The 27,156-nt window shown below is 45.7% G+C and overlaps 1 protein-coding gene across 4 annotated transcripts; it reads left to right on the top strand.

Moving 5' to 3' along the window:
• Window positions 1–213: 213 nt before the first annotated feature.
• On the top strand, window positions 214–16,677 carry LOC133110554 (potassium voltage-gated channel subfamily A member 10-like). Of its 4 annotated transcripts, none has more exons than XM_061220747.1 (3): window positions 214–315; window positions 897–992; window positions 14,489–16,677. In XM_061220747.1, the coding sequence occupies exon 3, from the start codon at window positions 14,649–14,651 to the stop codon at window positions 16,341–16,343; it is 1,695 nt and encodes a 564-aa protein (XP_061076731.1). In that variant the 5' UTR covers window positions 214–315; window positions 897–992; window positions 14,489–14,648; the 3' UTR covers window positions 16,344–16,677. The 4 variants fall into 4 exon arrangements, with proteins under 4 accessions (XP_061076731.1, XP_061076730.1, XP_061076733.1 ...); XM_061220746.1 differs by having other exon boundaries at window positions 897–980; XM_061220749.1 differs by lacking the exon at window positions 897–992 and having other exon boundaries at window positions 216–315.
• The last annotated feature ends 10,479 nt before the right edge of the window (window positions 16,678–27,156 follow it).

Raw genomic sequence — 27,156 nt, forward strand, 5'->3', positions numbered from 1 at the left:
TGTATGTATGAAAGCTGCTGTATAAATAAAGTGTATTATTATTATTATTATTATTATTATTATTATTATTATTATTATTATTATTATAAAACAGGCCACGTTCGCTCGTTTGCTGTTATTTCGATGTTTTAGATGAAGTAGCTATTTTCTAATCAGACGTAATACGGATCGAAAATAAAAATGTGAATGCACGTTGACTTGCTGTAGCTCTGACAGACGTTTTCAGTTACTCTAGGGCGCCATCACGCAAGCTATATGCATTGATGCACTTGATGCGCTTGAGTACAGGGCAGCCTGGAAGTACATTAGGGACAGGTAAGCCATTAGAAAACCGAAATAATAATTTACGGTATGATATATGTGACTTTATAATAAATACATATTACTATCACTTCAATGGCTAAGCTAGGAAGCTAGCGAACACTAGTAACCTAACATTAGTTAACATAAACATTAGAGGAGTACTGCTAGCTAAGTCACAAACAAGTGTTTGTACATCTAAGTATATCTAACTCTATATCGAAGTAGTTTGCTATGTTGTGTGATTTGTCTAGCTCATATATGTTGGCCAGTAACAGGAGAAGCATTTAGCCAGCTAAGTTACAGCTGTTATTAGCTAGAGCTAGCTAGATGGCTAACCTTACTTCAATTTGATTCGCCTGCCTGTTTCTAGTAATACTAGTAGTATCACACAAAGGGGGTTAATGTTACAATCATAATTCCAATCCAGTTATACATATAGTGCAAATGAGAATATAAGAATCAATAAACGTGGTCCTTGAGTTGGTCCGCCGCAATGATTTCAACAAAGCAAATAATGATAAGAAGTTGTTGCAGTGTTCAGCTTACCCATAGGAGCAGTTTACAGGCTCATATTACCAACCCCTTGTGTGCAGATCAATAGGGTCAGCTCACCTGTGCGATCTGTTCACCTGGATACCGGGTAAGGAAATCCCAAGACCCAAGACCCGAGAGCCAAGGTGAGGGTTCAGGTGAGGTGGGGCTGTAGTTACTGCATGCAAACTAATCAGTGCATGCGTTTTACATTTCCATCCAGCATAGCACATTGAACCGGCACATAAGCCACAGGCAGCATATATGGAGTATTACTACACCAGATGAATCAACAGCTCAACTACTGTAGAGATACAGCGCAATTGGCAATTGTCGGATAAGGCTTCTGAGTCACGCATTTTGCAACTAAATCTCTGGCCTTCGGTAATCCTATCCGCGGAGATGGCCCGTCGATCCCGCGTCTACAGTGAGAGCCGAGTGAGTTATTTCTCTTCATTAACCAGCATTGACCCCGCTCGCTGATTAAAGTTACATCAGCTCGCCTTTACTCGCTCTGAGGACAGCCCGTTCATCCAGGCTGGGGCGGAACGTGATACCGAGGGAGTAGTGCCGTTAAACTTCAGCCAAGATTCAGATTCAATCTAAACACAGCGGTCTTTGCCCCGGCATTAAATTACTCGTTCGGTGGTTTTGCGGAAACTCGAGGCAGGTGAGTTTCACCGCTTTTTGCTGGTTTTTTTCGTGGGTTTCCCGCTCGCGCCATTACGCGTCCGCGTCTATGCTGCGGGAGACGCAAATATTTTCAGCAAACGTTGAGAGATGAAAAAAATAAAAACACTAAAGCACAGATCTGTCAGTGTTCAGTTGGGCAGTGGTTTCGGCTCAATGGTGTCTTTGGGCTTGCCATTGACACAAAAAACGGGCACTTCAACTCCAATCCCAGGCCACCTCAGCGGTCAGACGATTGACTTAAAGCGTACAGATGTTTTGTCCTCTGTTATGACTGGGAGCCCATATTGCCATTCAAACCGTTGCACAATTGACTGGGGCGACATGGCTCAGGCAGTAAGAGCAGTCGTCTGGCAGTCGGAGGGTTGCCGGTTCGATACCCCGCCCGGGCTGTGTTGAAGTGCCCCTGAGCAAGACACCTAACCCCCAAATGCTCCTGATGAGCTGGTCGGCGCCTTACATGGCAGCCAATCACCGTTGGTGTGTGAGTGTGTGTATGAATTGGCGAATGAGAAGCATCAATTGTACAGCGCTTTGGATAAAGGCGCTATATAAATTCCAACCATTTACCATTTTACAATATTGTAATGTAAACCATTTAATTGAAGATCAGATTTCACTGTCGTGGGTTGAACCTCTGAAGGACACAAAGATTAAGATATAACATTTAAATATTTTAAAGGTACAATAGGTAATTTCAGACTTCTAACAGTCAAGAGAGGAATTGCAGCAACAAACATCTTCAAACCACAACATTGTTTATCCCTCCCCCTCCTCTGTAAACACGCTGATGTTGAAATGCCATTGACTGTGGCAATTAGAACCAATTTTCAACCAATGAGCTTGAATTATTGTACAGTTATACAATTGTTTGGTACAGAGTGTCAGGCTGTCAGCTGTATATTTTGGAACCTGAATTTAAGGACTATAAACACAGGCAGAGGGTGAGTCAAGTGAGCCTTTTTCAATGATAGGAAGGGATTAACAATGGTCTTGTAACAATGTTTTCACACAAAAATCTTACCTATTGTACCATCCATCCATCCATTATCTGAACCCGCTTATCCTGATCAGGGTCGCAGGGGGGCTGAAGCCTATCCCAGCATACATTGGGCGAAAGGCAGGAATACACCCTGGACAGGTCGCCAGTCTATCACAGGGCACAACCTATTGTACCTTTAAATTATATAATATTTAAGTAAATCTGTGAACACACGATGGATGGCCAAGACTCCAAAATGTCTACAGGAACTCAATGGGTCCAGTGAGTAGATGAGTTCCACTGCAGACAGCTTTTTTTTTTTTTGTTGTTTTTTTTAGGTCTTTTTCAGCTTTATTGGACAGTATATAGTATAGAGAGACAGGAAGAATGGGAGCGAGAGAGAGGGGAAGACATGCGACAAATGTCGGATGGTCGGATTCGAACCGCCGACGTCGCGGCTCGCAATGAGCATGCGGTCAGTGCTCTACAGGCTGCGCCACCGAGACACCCAGCATGTGTTTTTTTACCCTGCATTTAACAATGCACTCTAACAAAATTCAGTGTAGCTCAGCATCCATTATGTTCCGTTTTGATGCCTATGGGGTATTAAAAAAAACGGCAAAAACAAAGTTCTTTACATTTCACATTCATACTATCATATTATCAATTTATCAACTACCCTTCTCCAGTCTGGTTTAAAGAGCACTTTTTTAAATATCCATTTATACAGCTAGATACTCAAAGCGATTCAGGTGAAGTACCTTGGTCAGGGGTGCAATAGCAGTACCCCGAATGGAAGATGAACCAACAAGTCTGGAGCTTGGAGCTGCAAGCCCAGTTAACCATTAACAAGTCCCTAATGGTTCTGCTACACGGTCAACCCTAACATTGAGTGGATTTTCTATGGAATAAGTGCACTCACAGAGCAGTGCTGTTGAACTGTGGAGCTGTTGAACTGTGGAGTTGCTCAGTCACATCGATAGTTCTCCATTGGATTGGAGGCAGAAGTGAGCCATATCTGTTCTGAGACTACAGTAATAATACACAGACTGTCATAAAATCCGTTTGTTATGCCGTGTTTGAACCAATGCTGTAGGCTATACAAGGTAATTACCTGGTGTATCGTAACATGCCATACCTCACTATACGTAAAGGTGAAGCGTTATTATTCTTTTCCCCCCACACAAGTACCGTGTAATTGGCCTTCCGGTGGTTTGACCAGGGCATCGCTGATGTTTGTTTACGGGCTGGTAAACTGTCAGTTGAGTCATCGGTTGCTCGGTGTGTCTGTGTGTTTACAGCGATGTTGACAGCACGGCGGGGCTGACGGAGCAGTATTGTCACACTGTCGATGGAGGGGGGACTTCACAGATCAGCAGCCATTCCGCAGCATCTCTCTCTCTCCCTCCCTCCCTCCATCCTCCCACTCCTCTCTCCTCATCTCTTTCTCCATTTCTCCCTCTCGCTCACCTTCTGCTTAGTGTGCTGCGGTACGAGGCTGCAGCCAATTCAATCACACGCTTTAGTCTTCCTCTCTTCTTTCTCCATCCCTCCTTTCTTTTCTGCCCCCTCTTCAGGGGAGCAGTGATATTGGTGATTGGTATCCATGTGATGTTAGTGAAGTAACATGGTCAAGCAAGGGCATTAAATAGTCAGAAAATTCCTGTCTGCACCAACCAACTGGCTGTCACAAAAAAAAAGAAAAGAATGAATAATAATACATTTTCTAAAATGTCAGGTGCCAGTTGTTCCCTCAACCTTGTGGGAGCTGCTTGGGCGGGGGGGGGGGGGGGTGGATGGATGTGGACCAGAGAATGTGGAAGCACTTAGATGACCTTCAGCTGGGCTCCCCCCCGGGGTACTTCTGCAGCGTCAGCAGAATGAGGAATTAGAGGGTGGGTGGTGTGGTGGGGTGGGGGGTAATCACAGAGACGGATCGATGAGGAGGAACCCATTCTGTCCACGCGCACAGCCTGTCCCTTCATCATGTAACACAATAGCAGGGCTGGCCAGGGCTAATCTGGCTGTCCTTTTCAACATTCACAAGATGAACTTTGATCGGTTTGAAAGGCCAGCTGGGCAGAAAGGGCCAACAGCGTTATAGATCTCACACTGGCAGCCCCTGCCACCTTCCGTCACACTAACTCCATCACAAGCCAGCAAGCATTCTCTCCACTTTCTGTATAAATAAATACCTTCAGTAATGGATACGTCTGAAATATCGATGAATGGATAGGGTAATGGTGTTCTTTCTCTTTGAAATAATACCTGTCCCAACACTGAAATCTCAGAAACCACTGTTTCCACAAGGAGTTTTTTTGGGGGCCCGAAGGCAAAAATTACCAACGGAAAACAAACAGAATTATCTAGAACTGGGATGGGCAAGGAGGATCGTATTGGCTCTGGCATTTCAGACCAACTTCTGCTTTTAATTATTTAATTTGCCCAATCATTTACATGATCTGTCATTTTTAGCCACGCCCCATAATAGAACACAGCAGCTGATAAATGTTCATTTTATTGTGGTCTAATTTTTGAGAGAATCGATCATGGTGCATATGGCTAATTAGCGGATTGAGCCAGGGTAACTGGTGGCAGCTAAACCTGCTTACACACCGGCCCTCCAGGACTGGAGTTAAACCTGCATACACACCGGCCCTCCAGGACTGGAGTTAAACCTGCATACACACCGGCCCTCCAGGACTGGAGTTAAACCTGCATATACACCGGCCCTCCAGGACTGGAGCTAAACCTGCTTACACACCGGCCTTCCAGGACTGGAGTTAAACCTGCATACACACCGGCCCTCCAGGACTGGAGTTAAACCTGCATACACACCGGCCCTCTAGGACTGGATTTGCCCACCCCTGACCCAACCCATGCCAAACAAATGCAGTTATCCAGATGACCCAGAACTCCTGCTTTGTGAAATACCCAACAGGTGACCGGAGTTAGTGGTGTAATCAACCCCTTTATCAGATCAATTGCTGTGCTACTCAAGTGCTAAACAGAAGTGGAAAGTCCAGGGGTCAGAAACAAATTCCTGCTGTGTCTCTCTTCCATCCATGAGCGCAGTCAGCTGATTTCACAGATTAGCTCCTGGTTGAAGGAATGTGCTAATGAGCAAATCCAGGTGATTGGAACAAACTACTGGGGAGGATTTTACTTTTGGAACCTTGGGCTCATTCCAGTTGCATTTCTTTCCCCTGTTTTTTCCGTTCCAGAATTCTCTTGCTCAAAAGGAAACTAGAAGGAACATTTAATGAGCTGGAATGTCCTTAAAGATGGTGAACCTTGATTGATTTCCGGGTTAGGAGCAAGAAAAAATAAAAGTAAAAGTAGGATTGGAATCTAGATCACAGGTGTCAAACTCCAGTCTTGGAGGGCCACAGTGTCTGCTGGTTTTCGGGTTGTTCCCGGCACCTGTGGTTCATTTAAGTCTTTAATTGGCTAAATAATCCACACACCTTGTTCCCAGGGCCTTAATTGACAGCTGATTGAAAGGCAACCACAAAAACCCGCAGACACTGCGGCCCCCTGGGAATTCAGTTTGACACCCCTGCCCTAGATTGTCCACCTCTGGGGCTGAGAAACAAAAGCCAGCACCTGTGACCTATTTCATCAGTCCTGGCCTCCTCATTCAGTGACTGAACATGAAATTGATCATGGTCTGCAACCTTCAAGGTCATTCCAACCAGTCAAATGCTACTAAAAGGAGCTAGGAACAAGATGCATGAAATAAACATTATGCAAGTCCCTTCCCAGAAACTTGGCACACTGGATTCTACCAATTAGCACCATAATGAGAATTGAATACGGTGCACATTGTTAGGGTTGTAGTGAAAACCTATAGGACATTAGAACCCCAGGAACAGGGTTGGGCTGCCCTGCTCTAGCTGTTGAATGAGGTGTGCTTTGTTAGGGTTGTAGTGAAAACCTATAGGACATTAGAACCCCAGGAACAGGGTTGGGCAGCCCTGCTCTAGCTGTTGAATGAGGTGTGCTTTGTTAGGGTTGTAGTGAAAACCTACAGGATGGTAGATCTCCTTGAACAGGGTGGGGCAGCCCTTTGCTAATCATAATATGGTTGTGTGATTGTGGATGAGGATGAATCCAGTACAACACGCTGGCTTGTCCAGGTTTTCACTCCAGATATATTCATACCATTGGCCATAACATCAGGCAGGGATCATCTCAGGAACTAATCCAAATCCAGCCCTAGTGTTCTTTTCTCTTGGGTTATTAGTGCCAGGGAATGGCCAGACTGTCTGCACACTTGACTCCCAGGTAAAGGGAGGGTGGAAAACCAGGGGTGGGTGTCTCAATACCAATAACACAAGAATATACTTATGTTCTTGAAGAGTGTTCTTACCGAGTACAGAACACTTATGCATTTGAGATTCGATACATGCTTGTGACATGCGCTACCGCTAGAAAACAGGCAGTTATAGCCTTTCCTGAAAAAAATAATTTTGTTCCAGTTGTAGACAAACTGTAGTCCACTTAAAACATTAAAGTTAACAAAACCTCCCTTTCACCCATTGTTCAACTAGCTAATGCATTTAGCATTTATTCAGCCGACTTGGTTCGATTAATATTAACTCAATGAGACGGTCACGTATTAAAGGCCTGAGAACATGAATTTCATTACATTACATTAATGGCATTTGGCAGACGCTCTTATCCAGAGCGACGTACAGTTGATTAGACTAAGCAGGATATTTCCTTTTGTTAATGTTATTCCCCTTTAGAGGGGAGTTTAAGAAAACGCGTGCAAAGGTGTGCATAAAACGAACCAAAGACGTTTTCTTTAAAACTATCCCAACAGCAGCTCAGAAGTAGACCAAGAGCCAGGAAAGAGAAAAGAACAAAAGGAGGAAAATTCTGGCCTCCCCACAATAGGAAGGCGGACCTGAAATATCTAAAACACAACAAACGAAAACAAGCCCGAAAACTCAGAAAAATAAGTCCACCTAAGAAAAAGAAAACCTCCATGTTTTTAATGATTGACCACCACAACTATCACCCTGCTCACACAGGAAAGCTGGAGGAGAAAAGCCGGTTTAAGGGAACATATAGTTGAACATATAGGCTCCATCAAGGGCAGGTGAGGGTGGTTCCCAATTAGCACAAGTGCAGGGGTTTCCCAATTGGGACAGTGATTACCACTGCAGGAGAAAACTCCTGCACTCTCATGAAAAGAGGTGAATGCAGTATTTTCCACATCTGAACAGAGTGGGTGAATAAAAAAAAAAAGACAAATTGATATAAAACAGATATAAAAATTAAATAGATCATTCAACTATTTGATTATCTGATTATTAAGGGTTCGTGCTTCAAGGTTCAGGTTTTTATCGATGTGATTACTCTAGCACTTGGAAGCGTACTTCCCTCTAGGGTTTGCAGTGCACTTGTGCCTGGTTATGATTTGCACTTTATTGTACTTCGCTCTAGATAAGAGCCTCTGCTAAATGACTGTAATGTAATGTAAATACAGGCAGGGTTTGTATGTGCTCTTTGAATCATTGCTTCGTCTACGCACTGTGATGGCAGCCTGGTTAACATTTTTCAGGCAGAAGCGCAGTCTCACGGGCGAAACTACTGTACATTTAGCTAAAGAAGAATGTTTTTGAGTGTGGACAGTGAATAATATTCACAGAGTAAATAGTCTGGGGAGTGAGGGACAGCGATGAGCCAGACATATGAAAATGGATCCGTGTTTTATATCGGGGTATAAAAACGCTGTACGGGACTGTTCAAACGCGGACTGTTCAAACGCGGGGGCTGAAAGGAGCATTCAGAATGATTGCTGAAATGCCAAATCGGAGCACATGGTGAAATGAGATTAAATGTATCGTCCCCAGAAAAATGTGTTGTGAACGTCGATCGCAGATTCATGCGGTATGATCTTATCTCTGGTGTCTGCTTGTCACCTGGGTCAGCTGGATAACTGCACTGAGTAAAACCTGCAAAGCAGGGTTACTGAGTTAGCTGGGTAACTGCACTGAGTAAAACCCACAAAGCAGGGTTACTGAGTTAGCTGGGTAACTGCACTGAGTAAAACCCACAAAGCAGGGTTACTGAGTTAGCTGGGTAACTGCACTGAGTAAAACCCACAAAGCAGGATTACTGAGTTAGCTGGGTAACTGCACTGCGTAAAACCCACAAAGCAGGGTTACTGAGTTAGCTGGGTAACTGCACTGAGTAAAACCCACAAAGCAGGATTACTGAGTTAGCTGGATAACTGCACTGAGTAAAACCCACAAAGCAGGATTACTGAGTTAGCCAGATAACTTTGCATTACAAGTCCAGTTCTCTAGTATGCTACACTGCTGTTTATCCTCCTCCACAGTGTTAAGAGTGCTGGGCCAAGTTTTACAAAGCAGGATTACAGAGCTAGTTAGATAACTGCACTGAGTAAAACCCAGAACAGCTCTTTTTACTTCAGTCCAAGTTCCAGACTTGGAAGGGTCTCAGGTTTTACCCAGCGATCTCCTGCTTGGTGAAATACCCCCCCCCCCCCGGTTGTGTGGCTTACCCCGGCCAGTGAAAGGGTGCATACGAGGCTGATCGCAGCAGGGAGGCTGGGTGCTGTGTATGGGAACCCGGCTAGTGTGGCACTGTTGCAGTGGAAAAAAGTCATTTGATCCGAAACTTTGCAGTTGGATCGTTCCTCCGGGACGCGGGTCACGTGACCACTCGGTGTTGTGACAGACGACCCTGCGCACGTGCGCCGGACGGCTCGGGGCGGATTCGGAAGCCCTCCAAATTTGTTTTTCCGGCCGGGGGTACAGGTGTGTGGATCCCTCCGCTCCCACACCCGTAGCCCGAATCGCAGTCCCATCCCATCAACCGGAGCTCCCGCCCCGGGACAGTGAGAGAGAGACAGAGAGAGACGGAGCAGGGCCTGCCCCCCCCACCTCCTCACCCCAGGTACAGTAGGAGGTGTGTGTATGCGGGAGGCGGGGCGGGACAGGACCGGGCGGGGGGGGTACATACAGCGAGTACGTAGGTGTGTGTGAGAGTCCGTCTCTTGCGAACGGCGACTCTGGTTACACCGTGGCTAAGGTTACTGAAGGGAAGCTTTAATAGAGGCTTAGGCTGTCTGATCCCCTGACTGTGGTGCTACCTAAGGACTGAGCAGGACTGGACTCTGGGGGCTGACCCGGGGATGCTGGTAAGGGCTCCGCGGGGAGGGGCGCAGGGCGGGCTGGGGGGGGTCCGTGTGCCCGTAGCTCCGTATCCACTGCTAGCGTGTTCTCTGAGGTCACCCGCTTTGATGGCAGTGGAATGTGTTATTTGTTATGTGTCTTTTCATATCAATACAGCGACACTTTAATCCAAGACCAATTTCCCAATGGGGTTGATAAAGTTAATCTTATTCTTAATATTAGACACACTGTTGTGCGCGGAAGCCCTGCTTGTATAAGTAGTCTAACTTTGCTAGTGATCATTCGCTGGGGGACCAAAGATCTTGCCATCGTATGAAAGAGAAAGGCTTGTTTGCATAGATAAATGTTTTGACTTTGTTCTACTGGTGCAGAACGCCTGGTTTGATTTCTCTGAGCTGGTTTTGCTCAAACGTCTTCAGACATGCTGAAGTGACGGCAGAGACTTTCATGACTTCCTAAAGACGCTCAGTTCAGAATGGCACGTCTCTGTCAGTAGGGCACTCTGTCTCACAGGTTATGATATCTCACAGGTTGTGATGTCTCACAGGTTATGCTGTTTTACAGGTTGTGCATCTCACAGGTTCTGCTGTGTCTCTGTTGTGACTTAAGCTGGAAAGATAATGATAATTTGCTCAGTGAAATGTCCTTTGAAATATTTGCCAATGATAGCCAATGAAAAGGCTGATATTGTGTTTACTCTGAACTTTAAAGACTTACCTCTGTAGTTCATTTTGAAGTAGATTAAGCTTGACGGAAATGGAAATGGAATCTCATATCCATAACTTAATGCAGATTCCAATCAAATTGCAAATAGCAAATTGTTCCATCATATGTGATTCAAATGTGACAGAGAGTATTTTGGGATAGATTTGAGGTCCACATAAAGTTTAAACTCATATATAGCTATGTTTGAAAAGCTATTTATCCAGATCTCTGGTTTTGACAGGCCATGTGTTTATCTGAACAAAAATAACCAATAAGTTTTTCCTTTGCTAGCAACTAAAACATTCCAATCATCAGTGTGTCTTTATAAGATATCCCGGCTAGTTATTGAACAGCTTTTCCAGTAGAACGGCATTAGTTTCCAGTTAAACAAAGGCATGAAATATTCCATACTGATGAACACAATAATGAAACAACAGCTTGAACAGTTAGCCAAGCGACTACGGCAAGTTACTGTACTTGTAAACTCTGCATTATTTGCAAAGTATCATCATTTGAACTACAAGGAGATTTAGGAGATTTTAAATGGTCGCCTGTTTGATTGTTTTGGACTGATACACATCTCACATACGTTTGAGGGAGAGGCAATCAGTCGGTCATGCTGTGTTACATTAGACCACCGCTATTTTCAGGTCAATTCGATTCACTTTTATTTGTATAGCATATTTCACAGAAGACTGTCACAATTTCGCTTTACAGAATACCATTACAGTACATTACAGGCATTTAGCAGACGCTCTTATCCAGAGCGACGAACAGTGAAGTGCAAATCAAACCCAGGGAGTGCGATGAGGACCCTAGAGGAAAGTACAGTTCACAAACACTCACATGCAAACACACAAACTTTCACATTTTCAGCTTTCACACTCCCTGTGAAAATGCTGTGATAGCATCCACCTCGCTCTCACTCTCTCTCCGATTTCAGTGTTTGACGTGCTGTGTGTGCATTCTGAAAGTAATACACTATAACCACCAAAATAAAGAATATAACCACCAAAAGAAACATTGTAACCTCCAAAATAAACACCATAACCACCAGAAGAAACACTATAACCACCAAAAAAAAGAATATAACCACCAAAAGAAACATTATAACCTCCAAAATAAACAAGATAACCTCCAAAGGAAACCCAATAACCTCCAAAATAAACACGATAACCACCAGAATAAACACTATAAGCACGAAAAATAAACACTTTAACCACCAAAATAAATGCTATAACATTCCAAATAATCAATATAATCACCATAATATACACAATAACCACCTAAATAAATGCTAAAACCTCCTAAATAAACGCTTCCAAAACTAAAAAAAAACAGTTAAAGTTTGACAGAACACTAAGTGAATAGAGAGAGAGGTGTATGTTACCTCTGGCTACAGAGTTACTGTAGCTGTCACAACGCCATTTTGTTTTAAATAGTGATCACAGTATTCGGGGGTTCCAGTGTCAAGTGCTGACAGCCGTATCGATTTAATGGCCAGAATGCTTGCATCGCATGTGGCGACGACCAGCAGGCATCACGTTGCTGAGTGCATGCGAGACAGAATGGATCATGACAGGGAACTAAACATTTAAAGTATAACCGTCATTTAATGTCTTACTGAACTGTCTCACTCATGAAAACTGCAATAAGCGAAAACCTTTTTACAGTTAAGCGTATTGATGACTTTGCAAAATAAATGACCAGATGTATGATCAGCCTTTTTGTGGCATGTATGATCAGCATGTAGTGGTCAGAATAGTTTTTGTTACATAAATCTAATTTGTCGTGTTTGTGGGACAGTGAAAAATAATCAGGTTTTATTAGAATAAACTGCAATAAACTTATTTTGGGAACAACCGTGGCCAGACAGTAGGTCATCTAATACAACTCTTAGGCCCAGATAAACAGCAGATATACTGGCATTGACATTATTTTAAAGAGAGTAGATTTGATGCTTTTTTGTAAATTAAGTGTGGAGTATTGTGAGTGCTTGTCCGCTATTTGTTCCTCCTGTTTAAAAGGTAGAAATGTTTTTTCAAAATGCACATTCTAAAAAGTAGGCAGGCTAGGCAGCACTGGTGCCTTGGAGCCAAAGTCAGGATGCCTTTGAACTATATTTTCCGTCCCTACAACACTAAAAGATAAAGGGGGAGGGTATGAATGTGAGTTGGAGGGGAAGGCAGACAGAGTTGGGACTCATGAGTTGGCACTTCCTATATCCTGTTTGCCCTTTTTAGTCAGCGCTGTCCTGCCGTGGCGTCCGATGGCCTCGGACCTCTCAACCCCCCTGAGCGATGATGATGATGATGACGAAGAGATCCGTGGGGAGTGCAGTGAATGTAATGATGATGTAGAGTCTGGGAGAGAGGCTGTAAAGTTAGGGCCTTGCTGAAGTCAGGACTCGGGTAAATGAAACGAGAGTGCCCGTGATGTAGAGGCTCGGAGGGATGAACTCTGGGTAATGATGATGTATGGTCTCGGCGGGACGTAGCAGAGGGAGCAGGCTCTCTGAGATGAACTGAGGGGAACAGCACATGAACAATACAATAAGGCTACACAAATTGGCATTAACACGAATTGGCATTAGCTAATGCAGTTGACAACATTAATTACTTAATGTACATGTACATTAATTTGTAAATTATTTGTTTTTATTCAACTAATCATCAGTTAGTTTTTTTTTTCCATTCCAATATGAACTGCCATTAACTAATGTAACACAAATTAATGATGTACAAATACATAAAGCTCTACAGATTAGCTGCTCAGAAGTTAAACGTTGTTAAAAGCTACATTAGTTAGTGCCAGCTCACGCACCCGTATTGTGAAGCGTTCCCAGCCGAGTACAGAGGGAGAGAGACGCAGGCGCCACGCGCCACCACGAAGTCGACTGCATTATTCAAGCCTGTGACGCCACCGCACCAGTGAGAGCACGTCAGCGGACTTACGCAAGGAGAAACAAAACAAACCATAACAACCAATCGCCTGATTACTCACTCTACCCTTTCACCTGACCCAAAACGGCCGCCCGCCTGGTGTTGATATCGTCGCGTCTCGAAGCGGCTAAACACTCACCGGAGACTGCTTTCTTCCGAGAGTGGTTCTTTCACCGATCGCACTGTAAATTAGTGCTCCATTGTTTGTGGCTTCGCATCGAGTGTCACATCCTATTTGGTTGCGAGTTGGCTTTATCTTCTCAATAAAAATGGCAGGATTGGCATCGTAATTTAACTCTGCGGAAAGGGCTGCCAAACCGCGTTCCTGGAGATATGCCGTCCCGTAGGTTTACATTTCAACCCTAATTTGGCCAACCTGATTCTACTAATTAGCAGCTCAATGCAAATTCTAACTGTTCAATGAGTAGGGCTGGAGCGAGAGCCAACAGGATGGTAGATCTCCAGGATCAGGTTTGGGAAGCCCTGATCTACAGTCAGGAACACAGGCCAGAACTTGGCTGAAAATTCATAGCTGTGGTGTGTTCCTGCTGTCAGTCCCACAAAGATATGCCCAACCTGTTCCTTCCAGGAACCCACTGCTCTCTGTCTGTCTGTCTGTCCAAGGAGATAATGATGTAAATAAGACAAATAACAGAGTCTGTGCATTACATTATAATTCACGGGGCATCACTGTGCTGCCACACCCATGTAAACAAATGCTCAGTAATAACTGTGGAAAAACTTGAATAATGGTGTCCCCTTTCGCCTTGTCAAAACAATTATGGTTCATAACTCTCATGGACTACTGTTTGGAAAGCAAATGACAATTTACCAGCCTGTCTCTGCTAAATGCCTGTATATCATGGCTCCTGGCCTACACATGGGTTCTCAGGATCAGAGTGTCAGCTTCCAAAGCTCCCTTCCCCAGCAGAGTAATATCTGGCAGGGGTCTTGTACTTATCTGTCTGTCTAGGTATACAGATAGGTGAACATATAATAGTGTCAGAGAACTACAAATGCTTGTACTTCCGACCGTGATCATTCAATAAAGCTGGACCAAGATTGAAGTCTGCGTAGGCCTGAATTATTCTGAACTGAACTATCCCTCGACGCACTGAAAACAGACGCTTGATGTATCCTTCTTCTTCTGTGTTTCTCTGCAGATCTGAGAGAGGTAAACCTGAGGAATAGGGCCTCCCTATGTTGCTCCGGAAGAATTGCTCCCGATCGTGCTTTCTTTCACCTGGGTGTGGTTCCCGCTGACCCCGTCACCTGGGTCCAACTCTGGGGGGCTGAGGTGAGCTACGTGGGGTGAGGGAGGCCATGGAGCTGTCCCTCGTCAACCGTGAGAAGCCCGAGGACGTCGGCATCGACTTGGCAGACGTTTCGGTCGACTACCCGATGGAGATGAGCACGCTAGCGAGTTCGGACAGCCGTAGCCGGGGCAACAATCGACTGAGCACGCCACCTCATTCGCCACCGCGGGCGAGACCCGGACAACAACGGGTGTCCTCGCCCACAACACCTCCCATACCGTCCCGGCGAGGGAGGCTGAGCAGTGGCAGCCTGGTCAACAACTGGAAGCTGCTCCTCAACAGTGATGTGGCACAGAACGAGAACGTGCTCAACAAGATGGCCCGGGAGTGCTGCGACGACCTTTTCCTCCAAAAGGAGGGAGGGAGACATGAGGGGGATCAGAAGGTGATCATTAACGTCGCAGGCCTCCGCTACGAGACCCAGCTTAAGACCTTGAACAAGTTCCCCGAAACCCTTCTGGGGGACGCCTTCAAAAGGATCAAGTACTTTGACCCCATGAGGAACGAATACTTCTTTGACCGCAATCGGCCCAGTTTCGACGGGATATTGTACTACTATCAGTCCGGGGGTAGGGTCAAGAGGCCTGCGAATGTTCCCCTGGACGTCTTTGCAGACGAGATCATTTTCTACCAGCTGGGAAGTGATGCTATGGAGCAGTTCCGTGAAGAGGAGGGCTTCATCAAGGAGCCAGAGGTCCTGCTGCCCACTAACGAGGTGCACCGGCAGTTCTGGCTCTTGTTCGAGTACCCGGAGAGCTCCAGCGCCGCCCGGTCGGTGGCCCTGGTGTCTGTCCTCGTCATCGTCATTTCCATCGTCATCTTCTGCTTGGAGACGTTGCCCGAGTTCCGTGAGGATCTGGACACCTTACCTGCCTACCTCCACCCCAATCAGACCCAGGGTGGCAACGGGCCCCTGGCCCCTGCAAAACCTGCCCCGAAGAGTCTCGCCGCAACCTTCACCGACCCCTTCTTCATCGTGGAGACCGTCTGCATCGTCTGGTTCTGCTTTGAGCTCTCTCTTCGCTTCGTGGTCTGCCCCAGCAAGAAGGACTTCTTCCACAACATCATGAACGTCATCGACATCGTCTCCATCACCCCGTACTTCGTCACCCTGGTGACCGAGCGCATGGCCACGCAAGACGCCAACTCCAGCCAGAACATGTCCCTGGCCATTCTGCGCATCATCCGGCTGGTGCGCGTCTTCCGAATCTTCAAGCTCTCCCGGCACTCCAAGGGGCTCCAGATCCTGGGCCAGACCCTGAAGGCCAGCATGCGCGAGCTGGGGCTGCTCATCTTCTTCCTCTTCATCGGAGTCATCCTCTTCTCCAGCGCCATCTACTTTGCCGAGGTGGACGAGCCGGAGACGCAGTTCATCAGCATCCCGGAGGGGTTCTGGTGGGCCGTGGTGACGATGACCACGGTGGGCTACGGGGACATGTGCCCCATCACCATGGGGGGTAAAATGGTGGGCACCTTGTGCGCCATCGCCGGCGTGCTGACCATCGCCCTGCCCGTGCCCGTCATCGTCTCCAACTTCAACTACTTCTACCACCGCGAGACGGACCAGGAGGAAAAGAACGTCCTGGACACGGCGGTGGAGGCGGGGCAGAAATCGGGCACTGCCACCAAGGGCAGCGACGCATCGCTCAACAAGGCCAACAGTGACTGGCAGAGTGACAAATCCCAAAACGGGAGGTCCTAAAATAAAACACATCAAAAAAAAAAACTCCTTATCGCATCATCTATGCAGCCAACTCAACCGAATGTCAGCTGGATTACAGTGGAATCAGCAGCGTACTGCACAATAAAAGGGATTATTCATTTCTCTATTAACGGGAGATGACCGCAAGTTCTTCAAAGAGGCATCTAAACTGTGCTGACAAAGCTTTTTTGTGGTTTTGTCAATTATTGATTCAGGTATTTTTAGAGGAATGCTTTTGCATACTGCTCAGGTTGTTAAACACATATCCTACTTTAGGACAATATATAGCTATTTTCAAAATTGAAGTTATCAAAATGCATGTTGTTGCATAATTCTGCACTTAAACTGAACCAGGGAAATATGTATTTGTTTTTAGTGAGTTATATCATCATAAAAGCTCTGAAACATCACTTGAATATAAGTAATATCGAATGCAATTAAGGAATAATGTTCACTAATAGCAATGCATGTCAAATCTGAAATTAAAATTGAATGTATGCACCAAACATGTAAACACACAAATAAAAACACAGTGGTACTCAGGACTCAGTCTTTTTCTTTTTATAAACCATTGATTCTTTGATCTTTGTCTCTTAAAGCGTAGTGATCAAAGAGTGAATTTGATAACTGCGTGATCTCATGAACATTGTCGAGAGATAACTTTCATTTAACTAAACATACAAGCACAGTGGGCTTGAGAAACGGGAGAATCATACCGCAAATGCCTTTCATGATTATTTAAGAACATATAGCCTATATTTTGATATATGATTGCCTATATATGATTAAATTGAAAAATGGAACTCAGCAACCCATTTTTGTCTTCACTTTCCATTAAAACCTAAATTATTATATTATGTGAGCACTTTATTAGGGGTTTATTATTATTTTCTAAAATTTCCCTCGGGATGAATAAAGTATCTATCTAAGTATCTATCTATCTATCTATCTATCTGTTAGACTTTTTTGACTGATTGACCGGTTTTCTACTGCCTTCAGAGCATCCACTTAGAGGTTTGACGTATTGTGTGTTCAGAGATGCTCTTCTGCATACCACTGTTGTAACGCCTGGTTATTTGAGTTACGGTCACCTTCCTGTCAGCGTGAACCAGTCTGGCCATTCTCCTCTGATCTCTCTCCTTACAAGGTGTTGTCGCCCACTGAACTGCCGCTGACTGTACTTTCCTTCTCTTTAAACTCAAGAGACTGTTGTGTGTGAAAATCCCAGGAGCGGTGCCTGAGATATTCAAACCGCTGTCTAGCTCCAAAAATCATTCCACGGTCGAAGTCACTTAGATCGCATTTCTGCCCCATTCTGACATTTGCTCTGAACAACAACTGAATCTCTTGATCATGTCTGCATGCTTTTATTCATTGTGTTGCTGCAACATGATTGGTTGATTAGATATTCGCATTAACAAGCTGATGTACAGGTCTACCTAATAGAGAATACTCACTCAGTATATATCTATGCGGTAAAGGTCAAACTTGCACTGTCTCAGTTTTCACTGTAACCAAAACCACACAGGTTCTCCTTTCTCTGTCTGCTAGTGGAGGGTTGCAGTCTGTTTTCTCTGCTCCTAATTATCATTATCATGTTCATGTTTATTTCAGAAATATACACACATATATCACTTTATTAGGTAGACCCGTAAAACAGCTTGTTAATGCAAATATTTAATCAGCCAATCATGTGGCCGCAACTAAATGCATAAAACCATGCAAATGTGGTCAAGAGGTTCAGCTGTTTTTCAGACCAAATGTCAGAATAGGGATGAAAAGTGATCTAAGTGACTTTGACCGTGGAATGATTGTTGGTGCCAGGGATTTCCATATGCAACAGTCTCTAGAGTTTGAAGATAGTTACAACAGTGGTATGCAGAAGAGCATCTCTGAACACACCACACATCAAACCTCTAAGTGGAGAGGCTACAGCAGCAGAAGACTTAATAAGTCAAAAAAATAAGTAATAAATGCCTAATAAAGTGCTCCCTGAGTGTATAGTTAAGCTCATGGCAAGAGCAACATACCAAACACACAACATGTGGATCAAACATAGCCATTGTGGTTTAATTTAACTGTTTGAAACCTTTGGCAGGAAAACACACACTCCTGCAGTAACACCAATACCACAGAGCAAGAGCCCACCCGTCACGGGTCTGCCCCAACCACTACATCCTTCAGTCCATACTGGAACATGTCCTGTGGGTCCAGTTAAAAACGCTGGCATTTCGCACACGCTGTAGATGTAGCAGCGCATAGCAGAAAGACGGCGTGTCGGTCTTGGCAGGCTAGCCGAGCTGTGTGGCAGGCTCAGTCATGCCAGAAACACGTCTCATAGCTGACTCATAAGAGAAGCCAAGAAGAGAGGCCTTTATTTGAAATTACATGCCACTAATCCATCACACTTAGCCTTAGCACAAAGGTAACATCAGAGGATCACTGCCAAAGATATCGGCTTCATCCACGCTAGTTAGGCCATTATTAGTCACCGCGCTATAAATATAAGGGCAAATTCAACCGAGAAATACAGGGTTTATTCTTGTAAGCCTGGCTGTTTACACTGGATAATCAGCTGTAAGGGCCGTCACCTTAACTTTACAAAATACATGGAAGCCTTCTGAGAGCAGGCTGAGAATGTTTTTACCCTGGTGGCTTCAAAAGAAAAAGTTCCTTATTAAAATTTCATAGCCAATCCATCTTTTATGGGGTCATCTATCTTGGTTTCGTTGACAGGGCTGTGTAGTGCTGGTCTCTGCCAGGTGTGTGTGTGGTGTGAGTGTTTGTGTGTATGTGTGTGTGTGTGTGTGTGTGTGTGGGTGGGTGAATGTGGGCATGAGTGTGTTATGCATGCGACTATTTTCAATGAACAGTCAATGCTTAAAACATGTGTCTTTCCCAGTGCAGTCATACCGAAGCCATGCTCCAGCTGCAGTATGTGTATAAACTGTTAGACGTTGACAGGTTAACGCGTTGTTATTACCGGGGTGCTGTTCTACCGGCGAGCCCTGGGGCATAGACTCCACCACTGTCTGGAGATCAGCAGGCCGAATATGACACCACTCTTCTGCGAGAAAGTCTGTCCAGTCATGCTAGCTGATATAAGTGGAAAATGCTGGCTCAGACATCACTCCCAGGGATGGATATCGCAGAAATGCTCGGCTGGGTTCAGATCTGGCCAGAGAGAAGGAGGTAATGAAATATAGATGACAGCCAGTGTCTTACTCACTCATCCATTGGACAGCTATCATGATTAGCGGGTCAGGCATTGTGATGTTGTGCTCAGAGATTATTGTTAATATCATTATTATTATTATCATCATCATCAACAACAACAACAACATTTATCATGTTCTTGTGCCTGGGCCGAGTGGTTGAGGTACCTGACTGGGACCACTCGGGTGGTGGTTGAAACCTTGGTGTGGCCACGATAGGAGCTGGACAACTGTTGGGCCCTTAACCCCACAAATGTAAGTTGTTTTGGATGAAAGCGTCCGCTAAATAACAAATTATCCTGAGAACAACAACAACAACAACAACAACAACAACGGGGGGAAGTAGTATTTTAAGCCTGGCTGTCTCTCTTGGAATACTGTTTGAGTTAGGCCTCTGTATTATACAGGGTGTCACGGTGAAGAGGCCATGGGGATTATCTGCTCATTATCAGCCCCTGGCCTGGCCTTGCCTGGCCTCACTCAGTTACATTACATTACATTATTGGCATTTGGCAGACACTCTTATCCAGAGCGACGTACAGTTGATTAGACTAAGCAAGAGACAATCCTCCCCTGGAGCAATGCAGGGTTAAGGGCCTTGCTCAAGGGCCCAACGGCTGTGCGGATCTTATTGTGGCTACACCGGGAATTAGAACCACCGACCTTGCGTGTCCCAGTCCTTTACCTTAACCGCTACGCTACAGGGGCCGCTTCACTGAGTTTCTTCAGTTACTTCAGTAACTGCGGCTTCCTCCATATTTCATACCAGGCACCGTTTCTTTAATGGCCAACGGAGATGCTGTATCTGGTACCGGCCAATCAGAGGCCAGGAGGGGCGGAGTCTCGCATATGGGGGACCCCCCCCCATTGTCACAGACTCTTATCCCGCCCCCATAGACTTTATATTTAAATATTTTGCACTTTAATAATACTTCTCACACCCCGCTTCAGCATCATGTCGTATTGTAAATTTTTATTTTTATTTTTTATTTTTTATTTATATTCTACATTGCATTCCACCTATGTTTCTATTTTTTGTATTGTTCTTTATGTTGTGTGCATGCACCCACATAGCACAGCAAATTCCTTGTACGTAAAAACTACATGGCGAATAAAGTGAATTCTGATTCTGATTCTGATTCTGATATCGCTGTACTGAGAAGTCACGTGACCGTACTACCAGGGGGAATGTGAGCCATGAATCGCTCCGCTTATATCGCTTTTTCCTTTTCCGTCTCTTTTCTTTTCTCTCTCTCTCTCTGTTATGCTCAGTATGAGTCAGTATGATGAGTCAGTAATGCGTCTTACATCTCAATGCTGACCTCCTGACCTCACCTCTCTCACAATTGTTTGCACTCACATGGGTCAAAATGAATTTATTTGCATTGGTTACTATTAAACCAAGATAAATATTTATAATAAATGATAGTATACATACACTATGTAGTGTGTAACACTACACTTACAGCAAGAATGTAGTCTCTGACTCAAAGCACTCCACTTAGAGCAGGGAGGTAACACAGTCTCTGACTGTAAACACTCCACTTAGAGCAGGAAAAGTTTCAATATGTGATTTGCACTCTACTACTTACTGCCTACTTTTCAGGAAATCCGCGTAAACATTTGCGGTGACTCAGCCACAGTCACTGACTCAAAAGCAAAGCAGAGTAAAAGCGTTTTTTTAGGAGGGTTATTCTGAATGACACTGACACATATAGGGGCGACATGGCTCAGGCAGGAAGAGCAGTTGTCTGGCAGTCGGTTTGATCCCTCGCCCGGGCTGTGTCAAAGTGTCCCTGAGCAAGACACCTAACCCCCAAATGCTCCTGACGAGCTGGTCGGTGCCTTGCATGTTGGTGTGAGTGTGAGTGTGAGTGTGAGTGTGAGTGTGTGTATGAATGGATGAATGAGAAGCATCAATTGTACAGCGCTTTGGATAAAGGCACTATATGGATGCCAACCATTTACACTATTTAATCCTGTCTAGTCTCCACTCCACTCCCGCGGGGCGCTCTTCCGCTGGCTCCTGACCGCGCGGCTCTCGTAGCCCGCCCTGGCGATCACCGCTAGGGAGTCTCATGACCCCAGCTTCAGTGTCCGTGTTATTCAGTGGTCACTGATCGTGTCGCGATATCCATTGCACGGTCTGGACAATATCTTGCCGTTACGCAGACAGTAAACTGGCGTGAATTATTGAGGCGGCGAGCTTGCCTGAGAGATGGTATCGGTCCCGTCATGACACCATACATAACGATACCATTCTTAGGATGAATAAATGAACAGGTAAATAAATTAACCGCTCAGAAAATATTACCGCTGGCCCGTTCTCCCAGACAAAGTGCTCTGCGTGTTTCGGGATGGGACTTTCCATCTTTAAGGTGAACTCTATGCAGATATATTGCGCTCATGCATCTTTTAGCACGACCAGCGTTCCAGCATTACAGATGAGCGGCTGCTCCATCCCTTGCAGGAGAGAGATGGGGATTCAAAATGGCGGACGTGTGTGATTCAGGCCTCCCACCTAAAACCACTGCACAGTAAAAAGTTTATGCGTTAAATTGCACGGCGAAATCAAAATGAACTTTCCCCACCATTTAGTCAATTCTTCATCAGCAAATGAACACGTCTTAAAGCTTGTTTTTCCATCCACCTTCCTTCCTGGAAAATGGTTTAAATTTAGCGTTCTCATTTGACATACCGCTCTTCATTTCATGTCATTCAAACCCACTCCCTGCCCTTCAAAAATGTCCCCGGGAAAAGATTTGTTTCACTTGCGTAGACATCATATTGTGGAAGCTAGTGCTGCTTTAACTTCCACTGCAGCTAATCTTTGACTCTTACACTGTACACGTGGTCCTGGTGAACTCTGGCTAAGAAAGTTGAATTAACACCCCGAGATTTTCCTGTTCACGACACACATGTACAGTGCGGGGGTGGCAGTGTGGTAGAATGGGTAGAGATCCAAGCTTGTAAAACTGAGCTTGTCGGTTTGATTCTCATGTGGGTCACTGATGTTGCACTCACCAGGTACTTAGCCTGTGCTGCTTCAGAAAATATCCTGCTTTATAAATAGATTGTGCATATGTGTGTGTGTGTGTGTGTGCGTGCATGTGTGTGTGTGTCTGTGTTGCACTGGAAAACCATGTCTGCAGAACAGAAATGACCCCCTATACGAAAACTGTATGAAAACTCATTGCGGGTGTAATGAACATTAATCTTCATTGCATTTAGAAGCTGTGGGAGCTCTTGTTTACTTCCAGGGTCCAATAATACAAGCAATACTACAGCCTGCGTACCGTACTCTGGCACCTGCAAGCTGTTTTACACTGTTGGTCATTTTTCTCCACTGCACGAGGGGTAATTACGGCTCACTTTGTTAGGGGTTATTACTTACAGAGGGAAGCCTGGGTCTCAGTCCCACAGTAATCTACAGAGATGCTCGCTACGATAGCGTAACCCAGCACGGTCTCAGTCCCACAGTAATCTACAGAGATGCTCGCTACGATAGCGTAACCCAGCACGGTCTCAGTCCCACAGTATTCTACAGAGATGCTCGCTACGATAGCGTAACCCAGCACGGTCTCAGTCCCACAGTAATCTACAGAGATGCTCGCTACGATAGCGTAACCCAGCACGGTCTCAGTCCCACAGTAATCTACAGAGATGCTCGCTACGATAGCGTAACCCAGCACGGTCTCAGTCCCACAGTAATCTACAGAGATGCTCGCTACGATAGCGTAACCCAGCACGGTCTCAGTCCCACAGTATTCTACAGAGATGCTCGCTACGATAGCGTAACCCAGCACGGTCTCAGTCCCACAGTAATCTACAGAGATGCTCGCTACGAGACCATGATACAGCACGGTCTCAGTCCTATGTACCTATGTGCGGTTATTGACATAAGCACTTATGACTGCTTATGTAGTGCTTAGTAATGTGCTATGTAATGCTTATGAAAGAGTTATATAGCCCTTCAAATAAAGTGTTACCTGTTACTTTTACAGATGGTGAATAGTGTAGCATTGTGGGGTTGAAGAAAACTGAGACTGACCCATGCGTAGCTTTCCTATTATCAGTCTGTGTTGCAGCTGACTGTGTAACAGGGCTGTCAGACATTGCTTGTTTTACGAGTCTGTGCTTTGATTAAAGCCTCAGCACCTCATAGTTCACCCATGAGTCTGCTCTACCACTGACTGCTGATTTCTGATGCTGCCAAGCGAGAGATGATTCTGACGGCAGGTTATGCAGGATGGATCGGAGTGCCCAATTGACCACAGATTTAATACGGGGGAGCGGAGGACTGGTGGGAAACACTATAAGGACCACATATCGTATTTCACGCACAGGGACTTACCGTTTGCATAATTTAATTGGGATGCTAAATACTAGTTTTAATGAGCTCCAGTTGCACTTTAGTTCTTGTGACTGAGAGTTCAGAGGCTGGAAGTTCCGTCTCTAGTTTCTCAGCAACCGATTGAACATCAGACTTATCTGCTTTAGACGCCATTTTAGGAAATTGTGGCTCAGGGAAGAGGGGACATGTTAAAGGCACAAAACGCTTGGTGTTTGAGTGTGAGTGTGTGGGGGCAGGTGTGTGTGCATGTATGTGACGTGTGTGTGTATGAGTGCCTGCATGTGTGTGACTGTGTATGCGTATGTGTGCGTGTGTGTGTGTGTGCATGTGTGTGTTGTGAGTGCATGTGTGTGTGCCTGTTTGTGTGTGTTGTGAGTGCGTGTGTGTATGTGTGTGTGTGAATGTGTGTGTGTGAGTACGTGCATGTGTGTGACTGTGTATGTGTATGTGTGCGTGTGTTTGTGTGTGTTATGAGTGTGTGTGAGTGTCTGCCTGTCTGTGTGTGTTGTGAGTGCATGCGTGTGTGCCTGTCTATGTGTGTTGTGAGTGCGTGTTTGTGTATGTGTGTGTGTGTGAGTACCTGCATGTGTGTGACTGTGTATGTGTACATGCGCATGTGCGTGTGCTTGTGTGTGTGAGTGTGAGTGTGTGCCTGTCTGTGTGTGTTGTGAGTGCATGTGTGTGTGCCTGTCTGTGTGCGTGTTGTGAGAGTGTCCGTGTCTGTATCTGAGTGAGTGTGCGTGTGTGCCTGGTTTGTGTGCATGGTTCATTCACACCCTGGCTGTTTGTTGTACTTCAGTGTGAGAGCAGTACTCAGTGATCGGAGTAATGACTCTCCACCTTAATCCTGTAATGGTTTCCACTCTGTTCCACTCTCGTGGGATGGCTGATGCCCGTAAACATGTTTCCCATAGATGAAGGAGCACAGCTTACATAGGGAGAGAAAAACATTTCACCATGTCATCTCTAGGCAGCACGTGTATGTGCGTGTGTGTGTGTGTGTGTGTGTGCATAATGCATGCACGTGTGGGTACACATTCATCCGTGTATGCGTGTATATGTATGCGTGTGTGTGTTTGTGTATGTGTATGCATGTTTGTGCGTGCATGTGTGTGTGCGTGTGTGTGTGTGCATGTGTATGTGTGTGTGAGTACGTGTGTATGCGTGTGCATGTGTGAAGTGGAGAGGCAAAAGGGGGGGGAGTGGAGTGACACTGTCCATCACGAGGCGATACCTCCCAGGCTCCGCCTACCCTGAGGATTACCTACTGTAGCTCCACCTGTACTCCCTCTCACCTGAACCTCACTGTAATCCCTCTCACCTGAACCTCACTGGAATCCCTCTCACCTGAACCTCACTGGAATCCCTCTCACCTGAACCTCACTGTAATCCCTCTCACCTGAACCTCACTGTACTCCCTCTCACCTGAACCTCACTGTAATCCCTCTCACCTGAACCTCACTGTAATCCCTCTCACCTGAACCTCACTGGAATCCCTCTCACCTGAACCTCACTGGAATCCCTCTCACCTGAACCTCACTGGAATCCCTCTCACCTGAACCTCACTGTGTCCCCACCTGTAGTCTCCTTCAGGGCATTAACGCAACATATTTTTTTGCCCTCAACCTGTCACTACCGCGTTTATTTTTCTCCAGAGCTGTGTATGACTGCCGCAGTGCACCCAATCACAGGACAGCAGCTCTGATGTCACAGGCGGGTAGCGGTGACATCACAGGGACCCCATGTTCACTCCGCCCTCCCTGGTCCACACTGCCGGACTCTGTTACAGGGAGCTCTTCAATAATTCAGCTGATCTTTTGACCTTTTTTAATAATGCACCGGGGTGAGAGGGTGGAAGGAGGGATTCTCCACTAAACAGGAGTGCTCAAACCGCCTCTGCTGATCCTGCTGACCGAAACACACCAACTCCGCCGCTGGGGGCACCGAGAACGTCTCCCTCCAGCCGTCCCAGCAGCAGACAGGGCAAGGGGTCTACTGACCAGCAGCTTACAGGAAGGGGGGCATACTGACCAGCAGCTGACAGAGCAGGGAGTGTACTGACCAGCAGCAGACAGGGCAAGGGGTCTACTGACCAGCAGCAGACAGGGAAGGGGGTCTACTGACCAGCAGCTGACAGAGCAGGGGGTGTACTGACCAGCAGCAGACAGGGCAGGGGGCCTACAGACCAGCAGCTGACAGGGAGATGGACTGCTGACCACCGGGGCTGGGAGGAGAGAAAAGGTGACCCTCGCGGGGTAGCCAATCCGGTCGCTGAAGGGCAGGACATCATCACAGGATGAGACAGCAGAGCTGCGTTTGGTCTTTTTTAGCTCATGAGAAAAAAAACAGGTGACCGGGCCGCAGGTATATATAGCATCGAGCCTGGGCTTTCAACACGGGTCACCTGGCGGTCTTTGAAGGGACTGTGGCCAGACTTCATATGCAGTGACAATATGTATTTGTAAAAAAATATTTTGAGCCAAAAACGGGATCAAAAATCCCTGCGTCAAAAAAAGGTTGAAAACCCCTGGCCTAGTAGAAGACTGCAGAGGTGGGAGGGCCTAAGTGTGAGTGGGAGGTGTCTAAGAATATGCGGGAAGAGTCTATGCAGGTGTGGGAGTGGCACAGGCAGAGGTGGAAGCAGTCAAAGGCGAAGGGGGAGGAGTCTATGCATATGTGGGAGTGGTCCCAGTTGAGGTGAGAGGAGTCTAAGCATATGTAGGAGGGGTCAAAGCAGCACTTGAGTCCAGTAGCCCAACAGAAAATGCCTCCGGGATTCCTTAGACTCCACAAAGCTTCCAAATCAATTCCTCTCAAGGCCCATGAATAAATATCCATAAGATAAGTTGTATCGTAAGTGGACGGCACACACGGGATATGGCAGAAGTGGACGGCACACACGGGATATGGCAGAAGTGGACGGCACACACAGGAAGGCTCAGTGTTTGATGCTGAGGCCTGGAGTGAACCAGGTCAGTGAAATCCCAGGATGTCAGATCACACACATCTTCCAGACGTTCACATAATCTAGACGGCATGACATTTTCCACAAGCCTTTTTCATGTCAGAATCCTGACTTATAAGGGCTTATTGCAAAAGATGTGCATCTGAAAGTAGTCTAAAAATAGTCTCGCAATTGATTGTCAGCGAGTGCAAAAGAAATCAAAAGAAAAAAACATTTTTTTTGACTTTCCAATAAAACATCAAATACACGGCTTCTAAAATGCATTAATGTACTAATGCA

The sequence above is a fragment of the Conger conger genome, chromosome 14 (genome assembly GCF_963514075.1).
Source record: "Conger conger chromosome 14, fConCon1.1, whole genome shotgun sequence".
Classification (NCBI taxonomy): Eukaryota; Metazoa; Chordata; class Actinopteri; order Anguilliformes; family Congridae; genus Conger; species Conger conger.

Coding starts and splice junctions, on each gene's coding strand:
- LOC133110554 (XM_061220747.1), top strand. CDS start 14,649: ATGGAGCTGTCCCTCGTCAACCGTGAGAAGCCCGAGGACGTCGGCATC.